Source organism: Brienomyrus brachyistius, chromosome 13 (genome assembly GCF_023856365.1).
Source record: "Brienomyrus brachyistius isolate T26 chromosome 13, BBRACH_0.4, whole genome shotgun sequence".
NCBI classification, from domain to species: Eukaryota; Metazoa; Chordata; class Actinopteri; order Osteoglossiformes; family Mormyridae; genus Brienomyrus; species Brienomyrus brachyistius.
Window position 1 is genome coordinate 12,788,147 of NC_064545.1, and position 26,872 is coordinate 12,815,018.

The 26,872-nt window shown below is 46.9% G+C and overlaps 1 protein-coding gene across 1 annotated transcript; it reads left to right on the forward strand.

Annotated features, from left to right (window-relative positions):
• Positions 1-5,963: 5,963 nt before the first annotated feature.
• On the forward strand, positions 5,964-25,128 carry fa2h (fatty acid 2-hydroxylase). Its single transcript, XM_048972652.1, has 7 exons — positions 5,964-6,589; positions 19,491-19,589; positions 22,325-22,467; positions 23,193-23,293; positions 23,604-23,776; positions 23,860-24,112; positions 24,930-25,128. Exons 1-7 carry the CDS (start codon positions 6,311-6,313, stop codon positions 25,007-25,009), a joined length of 1,128 nt encoding a protein of 375 aa, XP_048828609.1. The 5' UTR covers positions 5,964-6,310; the 3' UTR covers positions 25,010-25,128.
• Positions 25,129-26,872: the final 1,744 nt, after the last annotated feature.

Genomic DNA, 26,872 nt, shown 5'->3' on the forward strand with positions numbered 1-26,872 from the left:
GTGTTACAATAAGATGTCATATGTCTACACTTTATTTTAATATGTTTTTGTGTCTGGCAGGCCCAAACGCATCACCAAATGCGTCCACCAAGCACCAGAAAAGCTTGCAAACTTCTTAACGGCCAGTGTAGTCCAAAGTCAGAAGTGTTGACTATGCTGGTGAGAGGGGGGTCTTTAGGTGAACGCATGTTGTACACATTTTAAAAATCCCTTTTCTTATTTATCTCCAAATCCTGATTGAATAAATTGACTTTGTCATTCATTTCGATGTAAGACATTGTGTTTCAAACAACAATAAAGGCATCAATAACAATAAAATAGCTTGTGTTGAATTACGCAGTGACCAAAAAAGAAAAAAGTAGAGCAAATAAAAAATATCTTATTTTTTTAATCCTTCAAAGCCACCTCTTTCCTTGATGACAGCTTGAAGACTCTTGGCATTTTCTCAGCCAGATTCAGTAGGGTTCAAATGGATGGTCTTCCAGCAGCTGTGAAGGAGTCCCCACATATGTGGAGAACTTCTCATTTGGGTTTAAGCTGGATGGCCACAGAGGCCAGCTCATCTTCTTCGTCAGATGACTCTTACACAGCGTGGATGTGTGCTTGGGATTGTTATTGTGCACGATAAAACAAATAATTGCCCAATTAAGTGCAAATCAGATGGGATGGTGTTTCACCTTCATTTCCAAACAAATTAGCGTCAGTGTCAGGAGCAAATCAGCCCCAGATTATCACACCTCCTCCCACATGCTTCACGTTTAGCACGACCCTTAAAGAGAACATCTGTTCACTTACTTAACATCTAACAAAAACAAAGCGACCAAAGGGCAGATTTCCGGTGGTCAGATGTCCACTGCTTCTTGGTCTCTTCTCTTTTTTAATAGTGAAATGCTTTAATAGGAAAGTATCTCCATGAATGAACTTGCAATGAGGTTTACAGAATAATTAGGATGATATAATGAATCTGCTTTAGGAAAGAGTGTTAACATTAAAACATAGATTTTTAACTTCATGTCATTGCTATTATGAAAAACAGCAGTTTAATCAATGCTTTAATAGGAAGTTATTTGAACATGAACTGAAACTGTTTCAGACAACTTGTAAATGGTATTTTTAAATCTTTAGAAATCCCCCAATTCCAGAACCAATACAACTCTCATTATCTAACGTGAAATGTTCAAAATTAATACTGAACATATCTGAAACTCTTCAATTAAATCATATCTAAAAAAAGTTAGATGCAGATGTAATATGTGTACTAAACTTAAATATCCTGCAAAAATCCATTGACGTTTGGTGAACACTCGCTTTACAGTCATTGCTAATTTAGCATATATGCATTCTCATCCATTTTACTTGGCGGTACAATGTACTAATTGCCGTCTTGATAATCGCGATGGCTATCAGAGAGCGAGTTTGGCATGAATCTCATACCACCACCAGAGGGCGCAAGACCTCCCCCCTCAAACGCTCGTTGCTTTTCATCTTCTTCACATCGCTGGTGCGGGTCGCGGTGGCTGTATGCTAAGCAAGTCAGATCAGACCTTCTTCACTAAGACCATGGACTCCTATTCTGTAGGATGTCTATACGTTCCCAAGCCAGCTGGGAAATATAGTCCCTCCAGCAAATCCTGGTTCTGCCCCGGGGCCTCTACCCAATGGGTACATATCCCACAAAGCTCCTTAATAAGATGTCCGGACCGCCATAGATAGCTCCTCTCGATTCAAAGGAGCAACGACCCTATTTTAAGTTAACTCTGCATCTCCAGATATCCTCATATAATCGCGGAGAGTGAGCCCGGCAGCCCTGCATAGAAATTTCGTTTTGGTCCCTTATTTGTCTACAGAGCAGTCACCAGGCTATAGATAACAAAGAACCATAAGAAACACAGAGAGTACAGGTCCAAAGTTGAGCTTGTAAGCAGATTAACATTAGTGCTTAAGTGACGCTTTCGCACTTCTGTTATCTTTAAGTGGGAGTAGCTGCCTTAATTCGAATTATTTACTGTGCTAATTAGATTTCATTGCAATTATTGATTTGGGGATTAAGAGCAAGGATTAAAGAAGAGGGATAAAATAGCATTACAGCTGTCACGATTACTCGACTAGCCATATTGGATTTTTTAAAATTCGTTAATTAAAATATGCCTTCTCGATTACTGATTGGATGGATTACATCACAAGGGTACAAATAAAAAGAGAGTGAAAGCTTTAGTTGTGTGAGAACACTTCACATGATGAATAAAAACGCAGTCCATGCACAACTTGAATACCACAACCGCATGACTACAATCAGGGCCGGCCCGTGGCTTAGGCAATAAAGGCAAATGCTAAGGGCGCCATCCATCCAGAGGGCGCCACAAACAGAGGAAGAAAAAAGTGTAACATTCCACTACTCTTAAAACTAGTTGGTTTTAATGTGTCTAAATATGAAAAGAACAAGCCCACATGAATTTACCTGCTTAGCAAAGCCTATTAAGTAGTAGTAGTAGTAGTAGTAATAATGATACGTAACTTCCCTATGGCTATGAGGCCACCGGTGCGTCCACGCCGCCCCCCTTGCAACTCCCCTCAATAACGAACACGAGTTGATCTCTGATCACGGGCATTCATTCGCATATCCTTGCGGGCGAGCATGCCGTGAGAACTAGATAAAATAAAGCACATAAATCATAAAATGAGTCCGTAAAACACTGGCATTTTCCTAAAAATAACCAAACACAAACATAAATACAGCTCGCTCACGCCATTAACTTGCAAATTGCGAAATGGACATAAAATCTAGTAGCTCATTGGCCGCGTTAATTCAAGAGTAGTTAAAGAAAGAACATTTATGACTGCAGGTTATACAATAACTCCAATCTCCATAAACATTCGCACTATAACTTAAAACACTTTCGCAGCCGCATAGGAAGTGCTGCACTTAATTGGACAAAACGAAAATGTTACCAACAAAACTGACCAGACCCCAACCCAAACGCAAGATTAGTTCCGCTATAGAAATACTAGAAAGATCCTTACAAACATATGCCTTTATTTATAATTATGTTAATTACTAAATTCTTCATTTAAATCAAATAATGCTGCGATTTCAGTTATGTTTAAAGTATTCTTACATTTAAATTAATTAAATAAAGTAGCATAACTGACCCTAATGGCAGTTACACCACTCCTCAGTCTAATTAGCCTTTACCTGTTACTTTGGGGGGATGGTCATTTTTTGACGTGTCATCAAGCTCAAAATGTCAAAACGTCCAAAATTATCTGGTGCTCAGGTGCGGAAAAAAGAAGAGGAGGAAAAACACAACAAAGACTGAGGTAACGTAACGTTACAGTAAAGATGATGTCATGACATAATTTGTTTATACTAATATAATTTGCATATCAGAAAAAAGCACATTGTATATTATACAGTACAGTCTATGTCAGGGCCGGTCAATCCTATACGCAACATAGGCGGCCGCCTAGGGCGCCAACCTCTGAGGGGACACTGCTTTGCCCGCCAATTTCACTTTCTCTCAGACGTGTGGCATAGGCGATGATGCTCGCCTAGGGCGCCACGTTAGCTAAAACCGGAACAACCCTGGATGGGGGGCCAGCCCATCTAACATTATGCGGTACATAATATACATATAGTATTAATTAATAACCATTATCCTCTCACAGTTAAACCATGCAACATATGAAAACTGCAGTGTATAAATTGATTGTATGTGTAAATAAGTCAGTCCAGACCCTGCAATGGGCTGGTGCCCGGTCCAGGGTTCGTCCCTGCCTTGTGCCAATTGCTGAATCTATAAATAAACGATCACTCGATTAATCGTCAACCGAATCACCATATTACTGGATTATTTATCTAATCGATAAAAACAGCATCTTTAGGTGGTAAGAAGTGACCTGAAACAAAGAGCAGAGACTCAATGGCTCAAAATGATCGGACAACTAGTTCCACAGACTCCGTCGATCAGGTTGCACGGGGAAATGGCCTTTCTGTAGACCTGCTACAAACTCACGGTGATGTACATGGGCAATAAATAATAAATACGTGGCCACCCCTTTTTTATTATCAATAATCCATATTTCTCAGATGAGACACGGTGCTGCGTGGCCATCCCAGAAATATAACCTTTTGCAGGCGCCACTATCAGTATCACCGCGGTACTAGAATTGGGCGCACAGAAACTGACATGGATCTGTAAAAAGGCGAGTAACCTTAGGTAAGCATTCCTGGTTTGTAAATCTCAGAATGATGTAGCCTTTACAATGTCCTTCTTTTGCCACTGAAATCGCATGGACTAATTGTATGTGACTGCTTCCACCCACGTTTTGATTAAATTAGGGAACAGAAAGTGCGCTGTACTGTGTGCACCTACGCTTATGAGATCACTCTTTCTAGAAGAGGTCAGGGACGATCGTGAGGGGACAGCCTAGTCGAGTAGATAGGGGAAGCCGCTGGGAGGTGGTAGAAAAAAAATGTTTGGGAGACAACTAACAAAGTCAGAGAAAAGCAGCCACGCAGCCACATAGTAAAATTACGGGTTTGAACCCCCTCCCTCCCCTAAACTTGTTTGCTCCCGACCAGGCATGTAGCCAGTAATTAAAATGATGAGTTTGAACCCCCCACCCCCCCCCAGAAAGCGTGCAGAAAGAGTTGCATTACATTTATTGCTCTATTTGAGGAGTGAATGATGGTTCTTTGATGTTTAATATTAAAATTGTTATTTTCTAAATTCAGAATGTTATGTTGTGTAGGTCTTCGGGTATTATTCAACCTTTCAGAGTTTATTGTCTATTTGTCCTATATTTCATATCTCAGAAACTTGATAATCCTTGTTAATAATCCTTAAACTGTTATGTCTGACTACACAAAACTCCAATGCCTGCAACTGCGTCAGCCTTCCCTAAAGCCCGAAACTTTATGCGAGGAAACAGATCACCACCGGAGTGAGTGATGTCCCGCGCTAAAAGTGTGCGATTCCTCTGCACAAAAAAAGACAGAGAACTCAGAAATGGAGAGTGACACACGAGGATACTCTTAAAGACATCTCTTGCCATCACCTCAACACGAACGGTCCAGAATGATGTTCCTCATTTCGTACAGAAATTATTTTCTGGTGTACAAATGAATGCATTCCCGCTGAATTTACTTCAATAGGGGATTAAAATGAGTGAAAGCGTTTAAAATCGCTTCTTGGTTAATGTGTTGGGAATTCGTTTCGACTCTTGTTACCCCGACACAAAGCGCTTCACTCCAGGTACTTCATCAATATTTCAAGTAGCATAAAAGTGGGAGTGCCAAGGTTCTGTTAAGTCGGGGCTTACAATGAAACAAATTAATGGTGGTTTATGCGTGATAAACGCTGTGAAGGAGCGTAATGGAAATTGAAATCAAAACCAAAAAGTAGAATGTCGACCTTCATTTTTAATGTTGAACCGTGTTAACCATGCTATTTCCACTCTACATCTGATTATAAAGTGTCAGTTTTCTCTCGGCATCTGAAATGTCTTAATTTAATATAGGCCCTATAATTAAAATATTTGAGCCATAATTACATAAAGTTACAAAATTGGGTGTTTTATCTGGCATGTATTGACAACAATGGCACGTATATTTAGCTAAACTTTACTTGTGTATAATATAAATAATCCACACAAAAAAACGAAAACGCACCTTCTTAGCCATCCAGTTAAGTTTACCGAAACAAGTTTAACATCTCAAGTAAATTCAAATAAATACAAATGAAATTCTGCACATTTTAGCGCCTCTCCATACGAATGAAAACGACAAATAAGTCATCATCTTGACCTAAAGAACGAATTCATGTAAAATAATAATTAAAAAAAATAAAAACCAGGAAGTGTTTCTGCTTCCTGGCTATTAAACGATATCCGTTGCGCCGTATATCTTATAGTGTTTCTAAATCAAAAACCCGTTTTCAGATGATTCCGGGCAGCTTAATCCTCGAGGCAGAAGCAGGTGAAAAGGATGGCCGGCTTCCTATAGATGGAAATGATGCTGATCGCGGGTCACGGTGACCCCTCGCGGGTTATGCAAGAGCTGCTGGGTGCTATGAAGGATCACACAGCGACAGGTGCTTGCGTGATCCTGCATGCTTACGGTGCCCCTCGGAGTGCAAGTCAGGTGCCTTATACATATTAATGAGCATGCTAATGAGCCCACTGGCTGTTTCGCCTAACGAAGCCGTGAACGAAACCAGACGATTCAGACCACGGACTGCCGGTCTGTCAGGGCGGATCCCACGAGTGCTCTTCTGCTATATGTCAGTCTGGACACCAGAACGCTGAACCCATGTCTTCTTCGGTGTCCCCTCGCTTGTTCTCACGGAAAGAAGTGGACCGGCATCACACCAAAGACTCCTGTTGGGTCCTTCTAGGGAACCGAGTCTATGATGTGACGGGATTCCTCCGAAGGCACCCGGGTGGCGAGGCTCTTATCCTGCGCCGCTCGGGGAGCGACATCAGCCAAGAGATTGAGGGACCCCCGCATCGGCACTCGGCGAACGCACGGCGCTGGATGGAGCAATACTACATCGGGGAGCTGGACAAGGACAGCGTCCGGGACACGCAGGTACTTTCCAAACCTACTGAGCGCCAGCATTTACGGAGGTTTCCCGGACGGGACCCCGACTTTGTCAGATTCAGTTTAAAAGTCTCCGCTGGAGGTTTCGGTCTTAACGCGCAGATCAGGACGCGCACTTTAACTTGCATTTCTCGGCTGACTTTAGAGGAAGGAACTCGATCAGCTCTGTTTTCGCCATTATGCGGTTAAACGATATGAAACAATGTAACATCAGTTGTCAGCTATTTAAAAGTTCACACCTTCCACACAAACCGACCTAACAAGCTGAGTGAAATTAAGGAAAAATGGCTCTAGCAAAATAATACGGACACGCAGGATCTCCCGTAAATGCATTTGCCTTTTCCATGTACAAAATGGGCATTATTATTATTCTTAGACTATGTTACATATTGTGTATTTTCATATATAACCGAACATTTTGTAATTGAAATCGTGCGTCGTCGCTGAAGTGTTTTATTGCTGACAAAAGTTGTTAAGCAGGTGTGGGCGTGCACCCAGGATATGTGCGCATATACCTAGCACAGAGGAAGGAGGGAAGGTGTCCGAAGAGCTCTTGTTATTCCTGCCATTACTCCCGCTGAGTGAAGTTCAACCTCCATTATAGCCCCGAGCGACACGCACATTGTAAAATCACGTCAAGGTTAAGTGATCGGGGCCCTGGAGTTAAACGCATTCGCGTTAGTTTCGACTTTCAGAACTTAGGAGAAGAAGGGCAGCTTCTGGGTGGCTGTATAACCGCACAGGACAAGGTGGCCGGGCCGCCCACTTTCTGTATTGCGAGAGCTATTCGGCCTCTTTGGATCTACATGTGCCGAAACCAGAGGATGGCCATTCAGTACAAATCTATAGTAACCGATTTATCTGACGCATTTGTCTAAAGCGACTTACAACTGAAGGGTTACAATGTTTCTTGGGATTTTAACTCGCGACTTTTGCATTAGCACAATGCACTACTTGTTGAGTTACAAGAGCTATACATTAATGCTGTAAGTCATTGTTATCCTGCTTGCTCATTTAGTTTGGAATGTGAGCCAATATTTTATTGAATCAGTTCATTTTAATGAATCACAGGTGGCATTGTGTAGTTAGAACCTACAATTGTCCCTATGTTCCCCTCAGTTGTACAGGCACACCCATAACGTCAATGGGTTGTAAACCAGATTAAGTATTACACTTTATAAGTGTCTATTTAACGAGAATTGAGGTATGTATAGTTGGATGTATAAGCACTCCAAACCATGCAGATAACCAGTCTTGCATACTAGAAAGTTTCTGGATCAGGCACCACTTTATTGTAGGGTCTGGACTCACTTATTTACACATTAGTAACAGATGGGGTAAAGGTAGAGCAGGAAGTTAGTCAGGTTTGGGTAACCTCCTCCAATGGGAGGTGATTGAAGTGAGCTTGGAAAGGTGTGTCCACTGTGTGGTCTCATCCCACAAACATGCTTAGAACAACATTAAAGGCTAGAATTTGGACAGCACATGCTACGCCTGCTTTAGTCTGTTTCTGAACATGTTCATGTCAGAGATTAAAGAGGAGTTTGTGACCAGTACTGATCAGTGGGAGCACTTGAATGTGTCAGGTGGTGTGGGTTGAGACGTAAGCACCAAACTTCCTTCTCCTGACGGGGGATGTAGGCTGAACGCGCGCCCTGCCCCATTAGGCACTGGTGGGAACTGGCCCCTCCCCCCTTTCTGGTATCATGGCAACACTTGAATCGACTTCTTAGATAGGCCTGCACCTCAGAGATAAGGAGTCCTTCATAAATTTATATCTGGTTTCCCTTTGCTTGGAGATGGACAGTGCCTGGTTTCATGGGGGGGGCGGGGGCTCCGGGGGTACAGCCTGCCCCAGACCGTGCATCTCTGCGTCCTGAGGCCTGGCTACTGTCGATCCCAGTAGACTGGAAGGCTGTTTTGTATTTCACACATCGAACAAACTTCCTGTGACTGTGTCACTTTCAGTTTATTTTCTCTGTTGTTTTTATGTCATCAAACAATAGATACACCGTGTGTCATTTATTAAAGCAGCTGTCAACGTTCTGGTAACTTTAAGCTGCCTTAGATAAAATTTTGGTATCTGTGGTTCTGGCTATTTGAGGCAGCTTTAGCTGGCAGACATGCTCGGGCGATTATGTCAGCGTGAGAATTACTCTCGAGGTTTCTTCCCCTCCTTGATAACTCATAAAATGTGTGCAGGAAGCCGTTGCCGTCGCGCCAAGACGCATGGAGATTTAGGACTTTTTTTTTTTTTTTGACATTTTTATGTGTGTGTGTTCTTGTTTGTGCGCGCGAGGCCGCGTTTCAGGTTAGATCAGCATGCATGAGCCTTATCCCACCTCTGCCATGGCTGCTCAAACCGGTCGGTCCTGTCTGCCCCACCTGCTGGGCATCAGGAATTAAGCCCACAACACACAGCAGCCCGTGACAATGTTTCCATGGGTGCTAAGTGCTGGTTGCAGTGGGGGATGGGGGGTGGAGGGGTCTCAAGGATGGCAAATGTGGGGGTCGGCTGCGCTTGGTGCTTGTGTCTGCAAACAGGTGTCAGACTCTGTCCGACATGGTGAGCCTGAGGTTGAAGGACGTGACAGGACAGAGGATTATGGGTCGATGCAGTGGTCAGTGGAGGCGAATCACCGTCAGGGTATGATTGCATATGATAGATTTAAATCATTGATTTTATTATTATAGATTTAATTTACTGATTTCAATTTACCTAACCCAGCTGCCAGCAGGGCATGCTGGGTAATGGAGAATTGGCTCACCATGCAGGGACATGTCCATCATACATTTTCCTTAAACTTTTAGTTGTTGATTCTCAGTCAGCGATGGCAATAGGTCACATGGTTCACCTTTGTGCTCGCAGCCGTGCCCTCCTTCCTGATTCCATGGCCCGATGTGTGTCACCTTCCAGCACTCCCCGCGGCTGCGCTGGAGGCCTGCTTGTTCTTTCTTCTCGGAGCGACGCCTGCTGGTGTTTGCGCATGCCTGGCCCTGTCAGTCCTGTGGGCGTGACCCTCTTCTCTACAGATATAGTTTGGTACAATAAGTGGGCAAACATAAGGTCCCAGAATCCCTTGGGTGCACTGCCCTACGCTTAATGTATTTTAATGTTTCGGTATAACATTATAACATCGTTACAGAGAGTATCGCAACACATGCATGTAAAGGACCTTGGGACGTCTCTGTTGTGAAAGGCGCTATATAAAAGATAATTGAATTGAATTGAATTGAATAATGTGCTTCTGGTACATTCTGTGAACTCCCCTGTTGCCCCTTCGCACCTGTACCTGTAAGGGAAGGTGCACTACCAGCCGCGTGCTCTTTGGCCCATTTTCTTTGTTCCACCCTTGATTGACTCCTCAGCCCCTTCCCCCTTCTGCTCCGGCCTACCAGCTCAGATAGAGAAGATCCTAGATAAATAAAGGCATGGCTTGGCTGCCTTTGGGAGGGACAACCATGATGACGCGGCATGTTCCCCCAGGTACGCTCCAGTGCTCTGCTCCTCTTACTGGCAGATTGGGTCGGCTACCAGCACAGTTTTTACTGGAACCTTCTCTCCAGGTGTTACTGGGCTTGCTTTCCAGGCAGTGTGTGTGTGTGTATGTGGCCATGTATATGTTACATTGTAGTACTCAACAATGTGATAAAAACCTGTTATTTTTGCCCATGTGGGGACGCTTTTTTTTGTGTCCCCACAAGCAAAACTTCAATTTTATAAAAATCTGTGACTGCAATCGAAAAACTAAATGCCAAATTTTTACTTATGGTTAAGGTTAGGGCAGGGTAGGGGTTAAGGTTGTCATTATTGGGATTAGGGTTATGCCCATAGACATGAATGGAGAGATCACACAAAGAGACCTAATGTATGTATGGGTGTGTGTACCTGCACGTAAACCTCAGCTGTTTTGTTACTTATGCACACCCTGACTGTCGCTTGGGAGACGGTACACTACCCACGCTGCCCTGCGATCCCGGAACAGACGTACCGGAAACATGCCACGTCTCTGCGGGCCTCCCTCCGCTCGCTGTTGGCATCCTCCTTTGGCTGGGGCAAAGCACTCTGGGTGTTTGACTGTTAAACAAAGTGTTCTGTCCAGATCTGCCGGTGAGGGCAGATCTGCACAGAAAGACAAACAGTGTCACCTTCAGAGGTGCTGCCGGACGAACCTCTGTGAGCCGCCGGAAGTGAATCAAACCGCGTTCAGTGGATTCCGGAGCTGGGTGGCACTCTCTGAGATTGCCGAAGCTCGTGGGGTCACTCTTCTGCTGACTTCTGCACGCTTTCAAAGATCAGGTGTATGCGGAGTGCAGTTATAGGTATGGGAGTCATGCACCCTGGACTCGTTTAACCGATAAAGCTGTAAAAAAAAGTCCGCGGACTTCAACCAGAGTTTCAGGCATGTCACTGGGCCGTGGCGCGGGGGGGGGGGGGGGACTCTGACTTATCGCTGCCACTGATTCGCCAGAGCTCAGGTCAGGCCTGGTCAATTTGTCAGTGTTAGGAGTTCCCTGACGACAGAGGCGTACCGCCTATGACTGCAAACAGTCATCCATGTGCCACTTGCCTGGACCGTCTGTGCTGCGGGGCTCCCGCCTGCGTGTTGCTCTCCCTGCTGCTTCTTCAGTAGCCACTGCCTGCTGATGCACCGGCTTTACTATGACGTGTCTTGACAGTCCCAGGAAATCGGTCGGGTTTGAAAGATACTTTTGTACTGAAGCATCAGTGGAATTTATCAGAAAATGTGTGTTTCAGCTTGGAAAATTCAAACAGACCCTTCCCAACATAATTGCCTCGGAGTGCCTTAAAGATGCCGATTTTTATTATTATTTTTTTTTAGCGTAGAAGTTTTTATTTATGTATGTTTCACATACTCAGATGCACTCACCATATTGTCTCATAGTTATACTATTAGGATCACTTCATGCGCCCAGGGTTTGTGGTTCTAGTTCTGCCTCCCCTGTGTGTATATTGCCTATTGTTTAGGTTCCTCCTGCAGTCCAAAGATACGTACCTGGGTGGATTGACATCTCTAAATTGTAGTGTATGTGTAGTTGTAATGTACGCGCGAGTGTGCCCTGAGATGGGCTGGCATCCCACTCAGTGTATCAGCCCTGCCTTGTGCCAGTCCCAGGCCAACCTCACTGAGGACAGCAACTGGGCGATAGATGGAGAGAAAAGCATGCCAGAGAGGAATTTGACCTTCATTTTAGGTTTAGGCACCTGACTGGTGTGCAGTAGGGAGAGAAGCATTCACCTGGTCAGTCCGGTATTTGCAGACATGTGTAAAATGTGTCAGTTGTCAGGAAAGTACAATTTCAACAGAGATAAAGCCAGCTTGTGTTCCTACACGGAGTCCAGTCTTAAAATGTTCCACGATAGCATGGTGACTCACCCTGAGGTTCTCTTTCCTTTGCAGTAGTGACTTCTGGGTGATGGGGTTGGCGCATGTCCCTAGCAGTGTGTGTGTAGCATTCCCCAGCGGTGTGTGTGCATGCCTTTGCACTGATTCACCTGCCAGTAACACTGCTGAAGGCGTGTCTGAATTGCGACTGTCATAATGAAGGTGAGGAACGGCAGCTTGTCACATTTGGGTCTCGCGCGCTCTTCCCCATTTCACTGTGGTCTACGTTTACGGGCGTGACTCGCATTCCCGCGCAAGGAGCGGCGACCGTGCACCTGTGTGTGCCGCGTTAGGGGCTGTACGGGTGCCCTGTTCCTCGCCATCTCTGCCAGGCCTTGCGGGGGGCCTGATGCGGTGGGAGTGAATGGTAACCTTTGAGAGCGACTTTCTGAAGGCAGGCTTGCGAATTCCATGCCGCCAGAATGCCTGCTGAATATGAATCCGCATCTGCATTTTTCTCCTCAGAAAGGGCGTTTTGTTCCCTCCGGCCAAATGCGGCGCAGACAAAGCTCCGAGCACCATGCGGCTTCACTCGGAAAACCACAGATTTCTTTGTATGCGTGTCTCCTTTGAAACGCTTTTTCTGGGTGAAACGCTGTGAGTGAATCAAAGGCTAGAGGTGAGCCGCACAGGTTGACAGTTGGATGGGTGTGGGCGGGCTGATAACTCCAGAGCCCCCAGGCCTGTGGCGTCATATCCAGGTCTGCCCCAGCTCCCTGTCATGGAGGGCCTCTAGTGGCCATAGCTCTCTGGGGGGGGGTGCTGATAGGTCAGATTGATTTTGACGCTCCACCAACAATGGCTGCGGCCCTGCTGGCTACCTGCCACTGGGGCCCGTTAATTTCCTTGCTGTTAATTACGGCCGGCCTCTACGGTGCCGGGGCCTCTTCAGGCCCTCACAGACTTCCAGGTCCCACTTGGGATGTCTGTCGAGCTAGTAAATACTCCACAACAGTGGCATGGAGCTTGTGGCAGTGAATTCGACTTTTCATGCAAACCACTTCTTGCTGCCTTGCGCTCGGTTTGCGGAAGAAAGATTTGGGATGCATTGGGGGGGGGGGGGGGGTGGCAAAGAACGGGTGTCTGTGGGGTAAGAATGCCAAGAATGTCAACCTCGTTCTGAAGGAGAGGAAAGACAAATGCCCTTTCATCAACCGTGACAGTCATTGGCTGTCCTCTGTGGCCCGGCCCACTCTTGGTGCCCCACCCACATCGGTTGGTGACCAAGAAAGTTACCTTTCATTGGCCAAGTCAGTTCTGGCTGTCCCGCCCGCAGTGCCTAGTGGTGTTACCAGGTCAGGAGATCTCTATTCCAGGTGACAGCAGCATAACCAACGATGGCTCTTCATTGCTTAGTTTTTTTTCAGCAATTCACACCAATAAAACACTCGGTGCTTGTGGCTAATCAGTCTGCAGATCTTCACTGCTCAGCTGTTTTATTTCCTGTAATCTGTAGCCTGTCATTTCTGCTGGGGGGAGGGAGACAGAGGTTAAATCAGGCAAATGGTGAAGCATTGCTTGATGGCATGAGGAGCCCACTTCATCCCCCGGGGGGCCCCCCACATGTGGCCTTGCTCCCCAAGAGAGAGCGTTCTTTGTGAAATTCCGCCTCCTGCAGTGGCCTGGGGGTCATTCATGGCGGTAACATTCCTCAACCGGGTCCAGTGCGACCCCCTAGATGGTCCAGGTTTTTCCTCCCTCCCTGCTCCCAGTCCTGGTATGAGCAAAAACGTGGACCGCTGGGGGTCCCAGTGGACCGGGTTGAGGAACACTGCTCTAAGTGACCTGAAGTGATTCAGCTTTAGAGGTTTCATCTGCAGGGGGTGCTGTGTCAACGATGCTTTATCAGCTTGTAGGTTCAATGGTGAGCAAGTCCAATAAACTGAAATGTGAAATAAGTAATTAATATAGTAATTAATAAATGTAGATTAGATTCCATGGTGCAACCTTAATCATTCTGTCCGCCCTGGAGCTGTGATGTCATTCTCAGGTCAGCCGCTCGGACGTGTTGATGGTTGGCTGTGAACCATGTAAGGGGCTGGGCTGGAACCCCCTCCTCAGTTTGATTCTTCAAAGTGCACGTGGTTTTTGCTGCAGGTCGGTTCTGTGGTGCCCCTACGGAACGTTCTGGAGCAACCCCCGCTTCAGAAATGCTGCATGGGGGGGGACTGCCTGAGTCGCCTGTTGCCATGGCAAACGGCCCATTGCCTCATTTTGAATCACGGCAGTTATTTTCCGCATCTGCTCTTTCTACCTCTCGGCGTCTTTCGTCTTCCTGGTTCCTAAACGGCTGTGAATCCCAGACACGTGCCGGTCCGCTATAACCCCTGCAGGTCCCAGGTTTGGTTCTTTTACTGCTGTCTGTATTACAAAGCTGTTAGCTTTGGATGATCAGAGGTGGAATACCAGTGATGGTTGTAACGATGAAAGCGGTAATGAAAGCAGAAGTACAGAGATTACCTTCTAGGGGCAGGTCTGTGCCTGTGTGAGTGAGGGTGAGCAGCAATTGCCTCAAACCCGAGTTCAAATAGGACTGATTGGATGAGAGGTATGAGCTGGCTGAAATCCTCTTAAGTGTGTGTGTACGTGTGTGAGCGGAGTTTACCTGGAGCTGCCCGCATGTTTGTGTTACCCTCCCTGTGCATACGGTGCATTCTCAATTGGCGGAAAATCCCTGGGAGCATGCTGCTGGGGAGTGGAGGTTGCTATCGTCGCCACCTGGGGGCTTGGCACGCCCAGCATCCCCCCTAGATCAGAGGAGCCGTGTTTACTGCTGTGGGAGCCGGCTCAGGGGCGGGGCTAGGCAGAGATGGGACGGCTGGTACAGACTCAGCCGGTGTGCCTGGCTCCAGCCCCCTGCAGCGACACACTGTGCCCCCTGTTCCTCCAGTACCAGCCGCAGTCAGTCTCCTCTCATCCCTCTCACACTCCATCTTTCTTCTTCCCTCCTCAGCACATCCGTATCTCTGTCGCTGATTGGGGGAGCTGGTGGCCGTACTGACACCACTGCAACCCCTCCCCCCTCCCTATTCTGGGAAAAACTGGTTACAAAGAAAAGTCTTTGTGTGGATGGTGAGATTCTGTAAGCCCCCACGGTTCTGCATTGCCCCACCCCTCTCCCATCCACCCCCCAGTCCCCAGTCCATCTCCAGATCCCCCCCAGACCCAGCTGTGAATGCAGCCCAGGTCCCATCTCTCCAGTTTTTTCTGCTTCCTAATTAAAGGCAATTAACTGGAAACCACCAACGGTACTGGCTGTGTTGTCATGTGCCATATATGGGGTGGGGGAAGGGGGGGGCTCCTTTTCTCTCTTCTTCCCTTCCCTCCATCAACCATGTACATGAAAGACGAGTATCCCATTTGTCATGCTACAGACAGCGGCTGGCTGGGGGGTCCATCCCACCTCCTTTTTACCTGTGGCACCTCCCGGCTGCTCCCCATCTCCATAATCCTGCTTTTAGCAATCTCTCTTTTAAAAACTTTTTGATCCGTCTTTGCAGTGCCAGTCACCACTGGGCCAAGAATTCTGGGAAATGTATTTCTCTTATAGGGTTTCGTTCCCCTATTTTGCTCACCACTGTCATATGCTGCTGGTGGGGTCCCATGGTGGCCCTGTGCGGGGTTTGCTCCTTCCAGTGTTGTTTGGTGTACCTTGGCCAACGCCCTTCCCATGACTCTCAGGGCCTGGAACAGTGTATCAGGCCGTGACTCATTTGCTGTAGAGGCAGGGCCACTTTGACGCTCCCTGTTGCCATGGCACCCATTGCTAGAGCCACCTTTGTTTAGGATGTGTGGCAGCTGCCCCTCCCCGATGGAGTAAGTTGTTATCATTAGCATAGGCATTAGGAAGCAGTGTGTGCGTGCCGAAGAAGTCAAGCGAGAGAGACCGCCTCATCCAGAAAGTTCAGCACGTTCCTGAAAGTGCTCACACGCAAGCGGGTCGCCTGCCCCCCTTGGCCTGCTCGCTACCAGACCGGCACCCTCATGCTCTGTGTTTCGCTGCATTCTGCGATTTCCTCTAGGGCTGTGTGAGTCAAGTGCTACATAACCAACCATTGTTAGATATTGAAAAATATTTGATAACACACTGAAAAGTATAGTTTATTGCTGATGCGAAGAGAACATCCTGCTGTTTAACTTTATAGTACAATGTATTTTTCAGTTGTAAGTGGTAATTTTGCCTCGCATTCACCCATCCATAAACACATTCACACACTGGTGGAGGAGGCTGCCAAGCAAGGCGCCAACCTGCTCACCGGGAGCAATTTGGGGTTCAGTGTCTTGCTCAAGGACACTTTGATGGGGTCAGGAGGAACCAGGGCTCGAACCTGCAACCATCTGGTTGCCGAACGGTAGCACTACCTCCTGTGCCGCCATCTTCCACAGTTGCGTTGACGAATATAACATTATTTTAAAAAATTCAGTCAATGGTGTGTCTTCACGCAAAGCACGTTAATGTCTTCTGGGAAATGTACTGGTTTCAGTGTCAGCCAGTTACCAGCCTCCCTAGTTACCGCCACTACGTTTGGAGCCTGTATCCATGGTGCCCATTGTGTGGCGAGGTGGTGGTTCTGCTGGCTGACAGGATTGCCGTGGTTACGCGTCCCTTCATCACCTCAGAGACACTGGAGCAGCCCGAACCGGTCGGGTGGGCTTCAACGCATGTTCCATGGCTGTTAGACTGAATGTCTGCTGTGGATTCCCCCCTTGGGTTTCACCACATCCCGGTGGCCGTTAGCGACGCAGCGTCCACCCTCAGTCTTGGGGTTATATATATATCCTGGGGCTGTTAAGGTCAATTCATACTTCACTTTTGCGTGTGTGTTTTCAGTTGTGAATGAGGGAATGTGGCATACATTTCGTCATCAGGGATTGCCTGCGGACTCTGCCTGTAACCCAGATTGGGGACCTCTGCACATCTACCAGGCATGTGCAAGATAATTGATTAGGTATTTCCAGCAGGTGGTAGGGTGGACTTTCACAGATCAGCAGTCAACGACAAATGAGCAGAGGAAGAATAACTGTTGTAGTAGTAGTTATGGTGAGCAGCTGTATGAGGAGGGTCGGAGATATCATCCGCATATGTAATTTTTCATACTGTCCCGATATTATATATATGTATACAGTACTTTAAAAAGCAGCACTATTCTGGAATTTTGAAATCTTGGTGATGGAATTCGCTGAGCAGGTGGGGGTGTTGGAGTCCTGGCTAATTTTGTTTAAGATTTCAAAATATTGTGGTATGCCTTATTACTGTAATACTGCCCAAATCTTGACTAGTAAAAATAAATCTGTTCATAAAAGTTTACCCGTTTCACTACACTGCTTGTATTTGTGTTTGTTGCAATATATCTTCCCTCTCCTGGTCTGGTGGAATATCACTGCTGTATGAATGCACTGACCACAACCATCCGCAGCCAGATGTAATATGCCAAATGTAAGGTGCCATGAGAATGACTGTCCCCAGTCTAAGTACATACAAAATCACATGCTGAAAAATGAAGTGTGAACTAGGCTTAAGGGAATATCTGAATATCTGCTGTGGAGCCACCCTTCAGGCTTCACTGTATGTCCCAGGGCCATATGAGTCACAGCCTTAACACTGCAGTCCCACTTTGGACTTCACTGTGTTATGGGGCTATAAGAGACTGAACCTCTGCTCTGGACACAGCCTCTCCGCTGGAGTCCCCCTCAGGCCTCACTGCATGTCCCTGGGCCACAAGACACAGCCTCTGCTCTGGAGTCCCCCTCAGGCCTCACTGCATGTCCCTGGGCCACAAGACACAGCCTCTGCTCTGGAGTCCCCCTCAGGCCTCACTGCATGTCCCTGGGCCACAAGACACAGCCTCTGCTCTGGAGTCCCCCTCAGGCCTCACTGCATGTCCCTGGGCCACAAGACACAGCCTCTGCTCTGAAGTCCCCATTCAGGCTTCACTGTGTGTCTCGCAGCCATTAGAGAGCAAACGTCAGTTCTGAAGTCCCCCCGCGGGCTTCACTGCATGTCCCGGGACCAGCACAGACTAAGCGTCTGCTCTTGAGTTTCCCCATATGTCTCCAATATGATTCCCCATAGAGCTACTTTCAAAGGACCATGTCCATAAAGGAGTGTGGCAACAGTGCAGAGCTATTAGTGTCTCAACAGATGGCCTAGTATCTCCATATCTGGGGCTGTGGATTCAAATCCCATATGTGTGGTTGTAAGTTTGGGTTCTCCCCCTTGGTTGGGTTTTCACCAGCTACACGACTGATGCACGCTTGGTGAGAAAGATCAACAGTGCTGGGGTCGCCTTTGGCATGAGCAGACAGTAACAGGATGTCAATATGACCTTTTCTAGAAGGGGAGTAGATTAGAGCAGCATGTCAGGATTAAAACTGATCTGAATTAGCTTTTTCAGTAAACCTCCATAATCTGAGGTTTATCTGAGTTAGTGAGGTATAGTAGTATGACTATTATTCATTTCATTAGTGCTATGTGTGTGACTTTTATGTGAACAAACGAAATGAGCATAGTTTAGTCGGGTTAAGAGAGTGGACACCATTGAGAGGTGGTGTTTGCTTGGGGGGCGGAGCCACAGCACTGGTGATGTCATTAGTGATGTCAGCCAGATGCTGTAGGTTAGAGTCCGGGAGCCGGTTAATGTTTCATCCGCTGGAGGCCAGTTAGGAGAGACCTGTGGCTGACACCTCGGCAGGCACGTCAGCGGGTGTGTGTGCGTTTGTGTGTGTGCATGCATGGCCATGTGTGTGGCTATATGTGTGACACGAAAGAGGGGGTCATGGGAGGAGCATCAGGCTGGATTTGGTGATTTTTAGAAGCTGCTTGGGCCTGCAGTATGACCAGGTTAATAACTAGACTGTCTCACGGAGAGGGGGACCTTCTGATATAGTGGCCGATGTGGAGCCCTGGCAGCACACACACAGTCTGTAGTTGGAGGACGGAGTGTCCCCCCCCCCCCCCCCCCCCGACCCAATAGATCTGCAGGTTACCCTAGGGTGGGAGGAGCATTGAAGGCTTTGCGGGGAACATCCATTCATTTATATGGGAAAACCTTAATCCTAACTATCACGACCTTAACCCCTACCCAGCCCTAACCTTAACCATAAGTAACCAAACAAAATACAAGACTTGTGGCATTTTTTAAACCACATTTAAAGATTTTTATTAAATGTATGGTTTATATTGTGGGCTCCTGAAAAACATCTGCACAAATAAGCTAATAAGTGACAGGTTCTGCCACGTTGAGGGTCCCCTGCACACAAACCTGGTCTCTGGCTTACAGATTGCAGAGTTCATGCCATGGATAAAGAGACCTCACTCGCTTGCTCGCCATCAGCAGTAATATAGAAACCATAGTTAAGAAATGACTGAAATCGCGCTCTCTCTCTCTCTCTCTCTGTCTCTCTCTCTCTCTCTCTCTCTCTCTCTCTCTCTCTCTCTCTCTGTCTCTCCTCTCTCTCCGTCTCTCCTCTCTCTCCTTCAGGTAAGGGGGAGGAGGAAGCCCCAGGAGCACACAGATGAGAAGGAGGAGCAGGAGGAGCCTTCAGCCACCAGCCGCTGCAGCAAAGTCGACTTTGAAACGGTGAGGGGGTGGCAGGGGGGTGGCATGTCTGGCCTTGCCACCAGGGAGCGTGTGTCTGCTGTGCAATAATATCATCAAACTGCACGTGTATATTTTATAGGAATGAAAAATACCCAACACACCTATAGTCTTCATGTAATAAATAAAGAGTGATGGTTTACATTGAGTGCACCTTTCATAATGCATTAATAGAAAATTCATAAGCAGTATGTAAGTATCATTAACATCCTAACATACCTTAACGTCTTTATTATACATTAATAACAAACATTATATAGTAAAATCCAGTTACAATGGACTTCAAGGGACCTGGAGTTGCTGTATGCCCAGAACACAACTACAGGACACCATTTACTCATGCCACACCCCACCAGACACACTTGTGGTATAGATTATTATATTGTACATGTAGTAATCCAACTTTACCTGACCAGATGCGTGACTATTAACAATCCCGACTATGTATCTGCGCTGGATATCACCAGCACTCCACGCGCCTTGTAGGCGGAGCCTGCATGTCTGTTTTAGCCGAACAAAACTACAGCTAAAAGTGGCCCTGTGAACTAAATTGTTTGTCCGTTATATGTAAAATTCCGTTATAAGCGAGTCCACTACACCAGGATTTTACTGTATGATGATAACAAACATTATAATTGTATAATCATGCAATTTTTTCTGTTGATGTAAAGTGTTACCAAGCAGGACACAGTTGCTTGGGTTAATCTGGCAATACACACATGTGTGTTTGCCATGCGTGAGAATTGCCTGGCGTTTCCCGCAGCTTGGCCGGTGGATGGTGGATGTCAACTGCTTCAGCTTGGGGTAGTGGGGGTGGAGGGTGGAATGCACTCATTGCTACTAATTAACAGCACGAGAAGCGTGGGGTTAAGCATAATGGGCTTAATGTTTGACCGATTGGGCTGGGTAACAGCGACGTGGCGACCAGATGCACCAAGTGGAGCGACACGCTTGGGTCAGAAGATCATGGCAGGCAGCTGATGTGTTTTGCTATACGAACAGTCACTTAATGCAACGCTCAGTTTCTGTCGCATGTAATACAGCGAGTCCCCAGTCGCATGCAGGTCATCCATTTTTAAACCAGCACTACCCCTACATTCAGAAGAACAGGCTGAACTGCTTATCAGGAATGAAAACATGACCTCACTATGCCCCCCCCCCCCAGCTTGGAGGATGGGGGGTTGGGTTTGGCTTTTGCAGAAGTCATAGACCTTGTCTGTGCCTCACTGCCAACCTCTGGGGCTTTGCACGGGGGCAGGTTGTTGCTCCTTAGGTCTCTGACCCAGCTTCCTCACACACTCTGGCCCACATAGCCATGCTGCATGTTAATCACGTCATGATCCCCTCCCCAGGGGTGGACATGGGGCGGGGTCAGGAAATCTCCCCCACTTTGTTTACTCTGTCGCCTCTTTGCTTTAAACCTGTCTTCATGTTTGCACTGAGCTAGAATGCCTGTTGGAAGGCTAACCTAGAACGAAGGACAGACAGGCAGAGGAGGCTGTCTGCCACCAGCTTGTTGTTTACTTGAGGTGTTGATTATCTGCTTAGCCAGGAGAACGGGAAAGGCGATCAGATGTTCTACTGGTGACGTTTTTCACCCGGCTTCACTGAGCCTTTTGAGGAAATGGGCAGCCGACCAAAAGCATGAGACCACAGAGCAGTGAATTTATTTGTGAGGAAAAGAAACCCAAGAACAAGTCTTGGGGTCGAAGGGGGGGCTGTGAGTGCAGTTCCCTCTATGGGTCCAAAGGAGCGACATTGAGTATGGTGCCCCCTATGGATCCAAAAGGGCAGCTCTGAGCATGGTGCCCCCTATGGGTCCAAAGGAGAGGCTCTGAGCATGGTGCCCCCTATGGGTCCAATGGAGAGGCTCTGAGCATGGTGCCCCCTATGGGTCCAAAGGAGAGGCTCTGAGCATGGTGCCCCCTATGGGTCCAATGGAGAGGCTCTGAGCATGGTGCCCCCTATGGGTCCAAAGGAGAGGCTCTGAGCATGGTGCCCCCTATGGGTCCGATAGAGAGGCTCTGAGCATGGTGCCCCCTATGGGTCCAAAGGAGAGGCTCTGAGCATGGTGCCCCCTATGGGTCCGATGGAGAGGCTCTGAGCATGGTGCCCCCTATGGGTCCAAAGGAGAGGCTCTGAGCATGGTGCCCCCTATGGGTCCAATGGAGAGGCTCTGAGCATGGTGCCCCCTAAGGGTCCAAGTAACAAGTCAGTCCCAGCATCACTTCTTGTCTGACTGTAAACCCCTGGCCTGACGTGCTATTTCCCTTTCATTGATGCCATGCTTATTAATATTTTGCATTGGTTACTGTCAGCCTCAATAAGCTTTTGAACAAAATAACCTTGTACAACTGCTAAGCAAGGCCCTTTCTGATCAGTTTCCCAGCAGCCACTATGTTCTTTCTCAGTTCGCTATCTGTGGGTCTATTGTTATGAGTCTGCCTCAGTAGGTGACCTCATCGCCGTGGTCACCTGATAACTGTTATCAGGGACCTGTGGAGTTCAACAAAACCTCATATAATGCCACTACTTCCTGCATTACCACTGCGAACCTAACCAAACAAGCAGTGTCATCATAGGTGTGGTGCAATGGCTCCCTCTGTTGGCAGTCCTTGGTACTCTGACTTTTCTATTATGGCAAATCTGGTGCCTCTAAATTTGTGTTTGAACTTTCCTCTAACTTTGGCTCCTGGTGGCTGGCCCAACCCCCACAGGACTTGGTAGACTGGCACAAGCCCCTGGCGTGGCAGGTTGGGCATCTGCGTGAAAAGTATGACACATGGGTGCATCAGCCCGTGGACCGACCCATCCGGCTTTTCCAGTCTGAATTTTTGGAGGCCAGCACCAAGACTTCCTGGTGAGACTCGCAAACCTGATCTGATTGGCTAGTGTGGTTAGATCTCTGTGTGTACGATGATTCTATGAGCAATAGGTGACATTATATAGTATCTCTGCATGTTCTGCGCAATGTGCATTCAGTAGGTAACACTGTATGTGTTTGTTTACTGAAACTTTCCCCTTGTGCTGTCTATGTTCAGTAAGTGAGACTTCCTGTGTTTTACGTGTGCAGTAAGTTATACTGTGTGTGTGTGTTCAGTAAGTGACTATGTCTCCCTGTGTTCTGTGTATTAAGTGATACTGTATGTATGTATGTGTGTGTGTCTCTGTGTTAAGTTACATATTCTCTGTGTGTGTTTAGTAAGAGTCTCTGTCTCCCGGTGCTCTGTCTGTTAAATCATATTCTGTGTGTGTGTGTTCAGTAAGTGACTGTCTCCCTGTGCTCGGCGTATTAAGTTAAACTGTGTGTGTGTTTTCAGTAACTGATTCTATTTTGCGATGCTCTGTGTGTTAAGTTATACTTTGTGTGTTCAGTAAGTCATTCTGTCTTCCAGTGCTCTGTGTGTTAAATCATATTCTCTGTGTGTGTTCAGTAAGTCACTGTCTCTCTGTGCTCGATGTATGAAGGTAAACTCTGTGTGTGTGTGTGTGTGTGTGTGTGTGTGTGTGTGTGTGTGTGTGTGTGTGTGTGTGTGTGTGTGTTCAGTAAGTGACTCTGTCATCTTGTGCTCCATGTGTTCCTAGGTACATGGTCCCAGTTGTGTGGATGCCCCTGGTGTTATATTTGAGCTGGTACTGCTATACCACCTTAGCACAGGAAAAAACCAGACTGTTCATCACCAAAAGTAAGACTCCCCCCCCACTCCCACATATACCTTTACCCACATTTACTTGTATGCTCACCTACCTGAAAGCTGTCAAGATCATACAAATATCACTTATATAATCAAATCACATTCCCTGCATTATTTTTATAGTGACATAATGGCAGAGCTTGGTTCTCTGACACGCCCACCCTCCGGTTCTCCATCACTCCCACCCTCCGGTTCTCTGTCACTCCCACCCTCCGGTTCTCTGACATGCCCACTCTCCTGATTCTCTGAAATGCCCATCCTCTGCTTCTCTCTTGATTGTCTGACATGCTCGCCCCTGCAGATTACTCAGTCATGGTGCACAAGTACACCTTCCCTCTGATCTTCCTATTTGGTATGTTCGTGTGGTCCTTCATTGAGTACTGCATCCATCGCTTCGTATTTCACATGCGCCCTCCGGCCCACAACTATTACCTCATCACCCTGCACTTCCTGTTGCACGGGCAGCATCACAAGGTGAGTGGGACCAGGGAGGTGGGCACCTGTGTACTCTGCTCTGGAGTCCTTTGACATCTGACCTCTGACTTCTGACCCCACAGTCTCCGTTCGATGGCTCCCGCCTGGTGTTCCCCCCCGGCCTGGCCTCACCTGTCATCGGCGCCTTCTACCTGCTCATGCAGGCTGTCTTCCCTTATGGCCTGGGCCTGTCCATGTTCGTGGGGGGACTGTGCGGTTACGTGGTGTATGATATGATCCATTACTACCTGCACTATGGTGCTCCCCAGAAGGGCTCCTACATGTACGGCCTGAAAGTCTACCACGTCAAGCACCACTTTGAGCACCAGCGAGCAGGTACAGTACTGTGTTAGTGGTGTAGATGTCCCTCCCTAGCCTGTGACCCAACCTCCAGCCTCAGTTTGCTGCTAACCTCACCAGAACCTGACCGATAAATTAGCATGGCAATACTGTGGGCCATTGTCAGCTAATTGCAGATAAATTGGTATCTTATTGTTTATGATGGTCAAGTGTATTTTTATGAACGTGACTCTCACTTATCAGTACTTTATTATGTTGAACTCTTGTTCAAGTTATGATTTATGGCAAAATTATTTTATAACATTATGTTATGTCTTTGTTATCTTGTTGAGGAGATTAAAGTAATTACATAATAATAATAATAATAATAATAATAATAAATGTTAGGGAAAATCTTTGTTATGTGTGTCTGGAAAAAAATATTTTTGGCCATTATATCAGGATTTAATTATTGTATTCTTAAATAGTCAAATATAGAAATGAGTACTGATGATACTGGTATTGGAAAATCCTGTACTGGTGTATTGGTCAGACTATAAACCTCACTAACATTACTCGATTATAAATGGCAATGGAGAGCCAGAGCTGCTAAATCTGTAAAATGGTCTGTGAGCTTCAGCAAACATGAGAAACCCCCCCCACCCCCATGAAGCTGTGTTTTTTCTTTTCTGGTTCGGTCTTGGGCCGGGCAACCATGGGATGATGAGCAGCTTCACGTTGCGCGATCTTGCCTTTTACTGTTGTTCATTGTGCTCGATCACCCTGCCTCACCTCCTCCCCTCCCATGTGTGTATATGTATATATATAAATAAATCCATTTTCTGATGTCCACCACTGTCTCCCCCCTCAACAGGTTTTGGAATCACCACCACTTTCTGGGATCGCCCCTTCAAAACCTTAATTCCGGATGAGTCCTTTGATGGCACCCACTGACTGGGGGGCAGTGCACACACCTCCTCCTGTCACCCGATCTTGACCCTTGCCCAATCCCCAGCCCTGCTCTCTATATGGCTCCACCCCATCCCACCCCTGGCCCCGCCCCCTATAGCCCCCCCCCCCTTGTCCCCAGCTGTTTTTCTGCTTCCCTCCCTGATATCTCTGTCACCATGGCCGCCGATCACAGTCAGTTCTGTCAATTAAACCACCCTTAAGAGGGGCTAATATATATTTATTTATTGATTCTCTAAAAATGTTTAAAGAACGAACAAAGTGTGGGGGAGCATAATTTTTCCGTGTTTCTTTTAGGGTTAGTGTTCATGTTAAATTAATGAGCATTTACAAGACGTTTTCTTGTTGGTGATAACAGGAGGCAGAGAGGGAGGGAGAGTGAGTGGAAAGGAGAGGTGGCGAGGGAAAGTCGATGAGGGAGTGAGTATGTTGCAGAATATGAGAGGTGTAGTACTGAAATTTGGCCTGGCGGGGGCGCAAGAGTCCTCTCCCGGTCTCTCTTAAGAGCTGACATAGCTTTGGCGCTGCTAACCACCCCATCTGTCTGTGAAGACGGCCGCCCTTTACCAATCATTCTTTACCTTCGGGGTGGCCCCTGGGAGGGAGAACGGGTGTGGTTTCGGTACTCTGATTGTCTGTGTGCTGTGCCTATGCTTTTGGGTCACCGAGGATACCCAGTAAGAACCCAGAGAAGATGAGGCCGTGGATGGCAGGACTGGGAGGGTGTGGCGGGGGGGCCTGGAACTGAGTGGTTACCGGTGCTGCTGCGGTGCGTGAGCAGGGCCTCTGTGAGCGGAGACGTGCCACCTTGGGCGATGACGTCATCCACTGAAGAGCCCTGGATGTGGAAAAACCCCCCCATCTTAATCTCATGGCAGATATCTCTGGTGCTCCGTCCCTCCTTAAGGTGTCCTACTCCGTCTTCCTTCCTTAAGTGAAATTCCCGGCTCCGTTCTTGTCCCTTAAAACTCCCCGGGTATCGGACAGTTATAAAGAAAAGCAGCGGTGATTCTTGGGAAAAGCCAGTCATTCATCGTCTGCTGAAGCTGTCCTCTTATGATGGACAGGCTCAGCAGGGGAAGCCGGCGACAGAGGGAGAGTGTGGGAGGGGGCTGGGAGTGCTGGCACACAAAGGGCAATGCGGGGCTGCAGGACTCTGAAGCTGATTTGAGAAGATGCAAGCAAGAAACACCTAATTAGTAGTCTGACTTACCACTAGTTTGATTAAAAAAAAAAAAGTAATTTGCAGATGTTTATGGGACATGGCCCACCCCCCAAATCCCTGGTCCATGCCTCCCCCGTAGCATCCGACCAAACCAAATGATGTAGGAGTACAGGAGAGGCCGTTTGTTTGGATAAATGAAATATATGTGTATATTTATAAACAATGTGTTCGCTTTATTGTGGAGGAAAAAAATGCACAGAGCATATATTTCTTTAAACTAAATGATACTTCTAATAATTTTCTAAATCTGTTTACTACAATACATTTTTAAAGCTTTTTTTTAAATGTCTATGCAAACACAACGCAAAATGTATTTGTAAATAAACACGTGAATATTTCTGAACTGTGCTGCTGTTTGTCCATTTTTGACTTCACACTTCTTCTGTGACACGTTAGTTTGCACATACTGGGCAGTTGGGTTTGGGGGGGTGTGGCTGTAAGAGTAAAAAAAGTGTGTTTTCTAAAATAGCAAGTTTTCTAAAACCGGTTTGTTTCTGTGATTGGTGGATTACCCTGGCTTTGGCGTGGTGAGGCCTGTGATTGGCTCCTGTTTTAGCTCCAGTGAAATACCAGCAGGTATGATAAAACGCTTAACTACATGTTTCTGAAGGTTTTTTTAAATA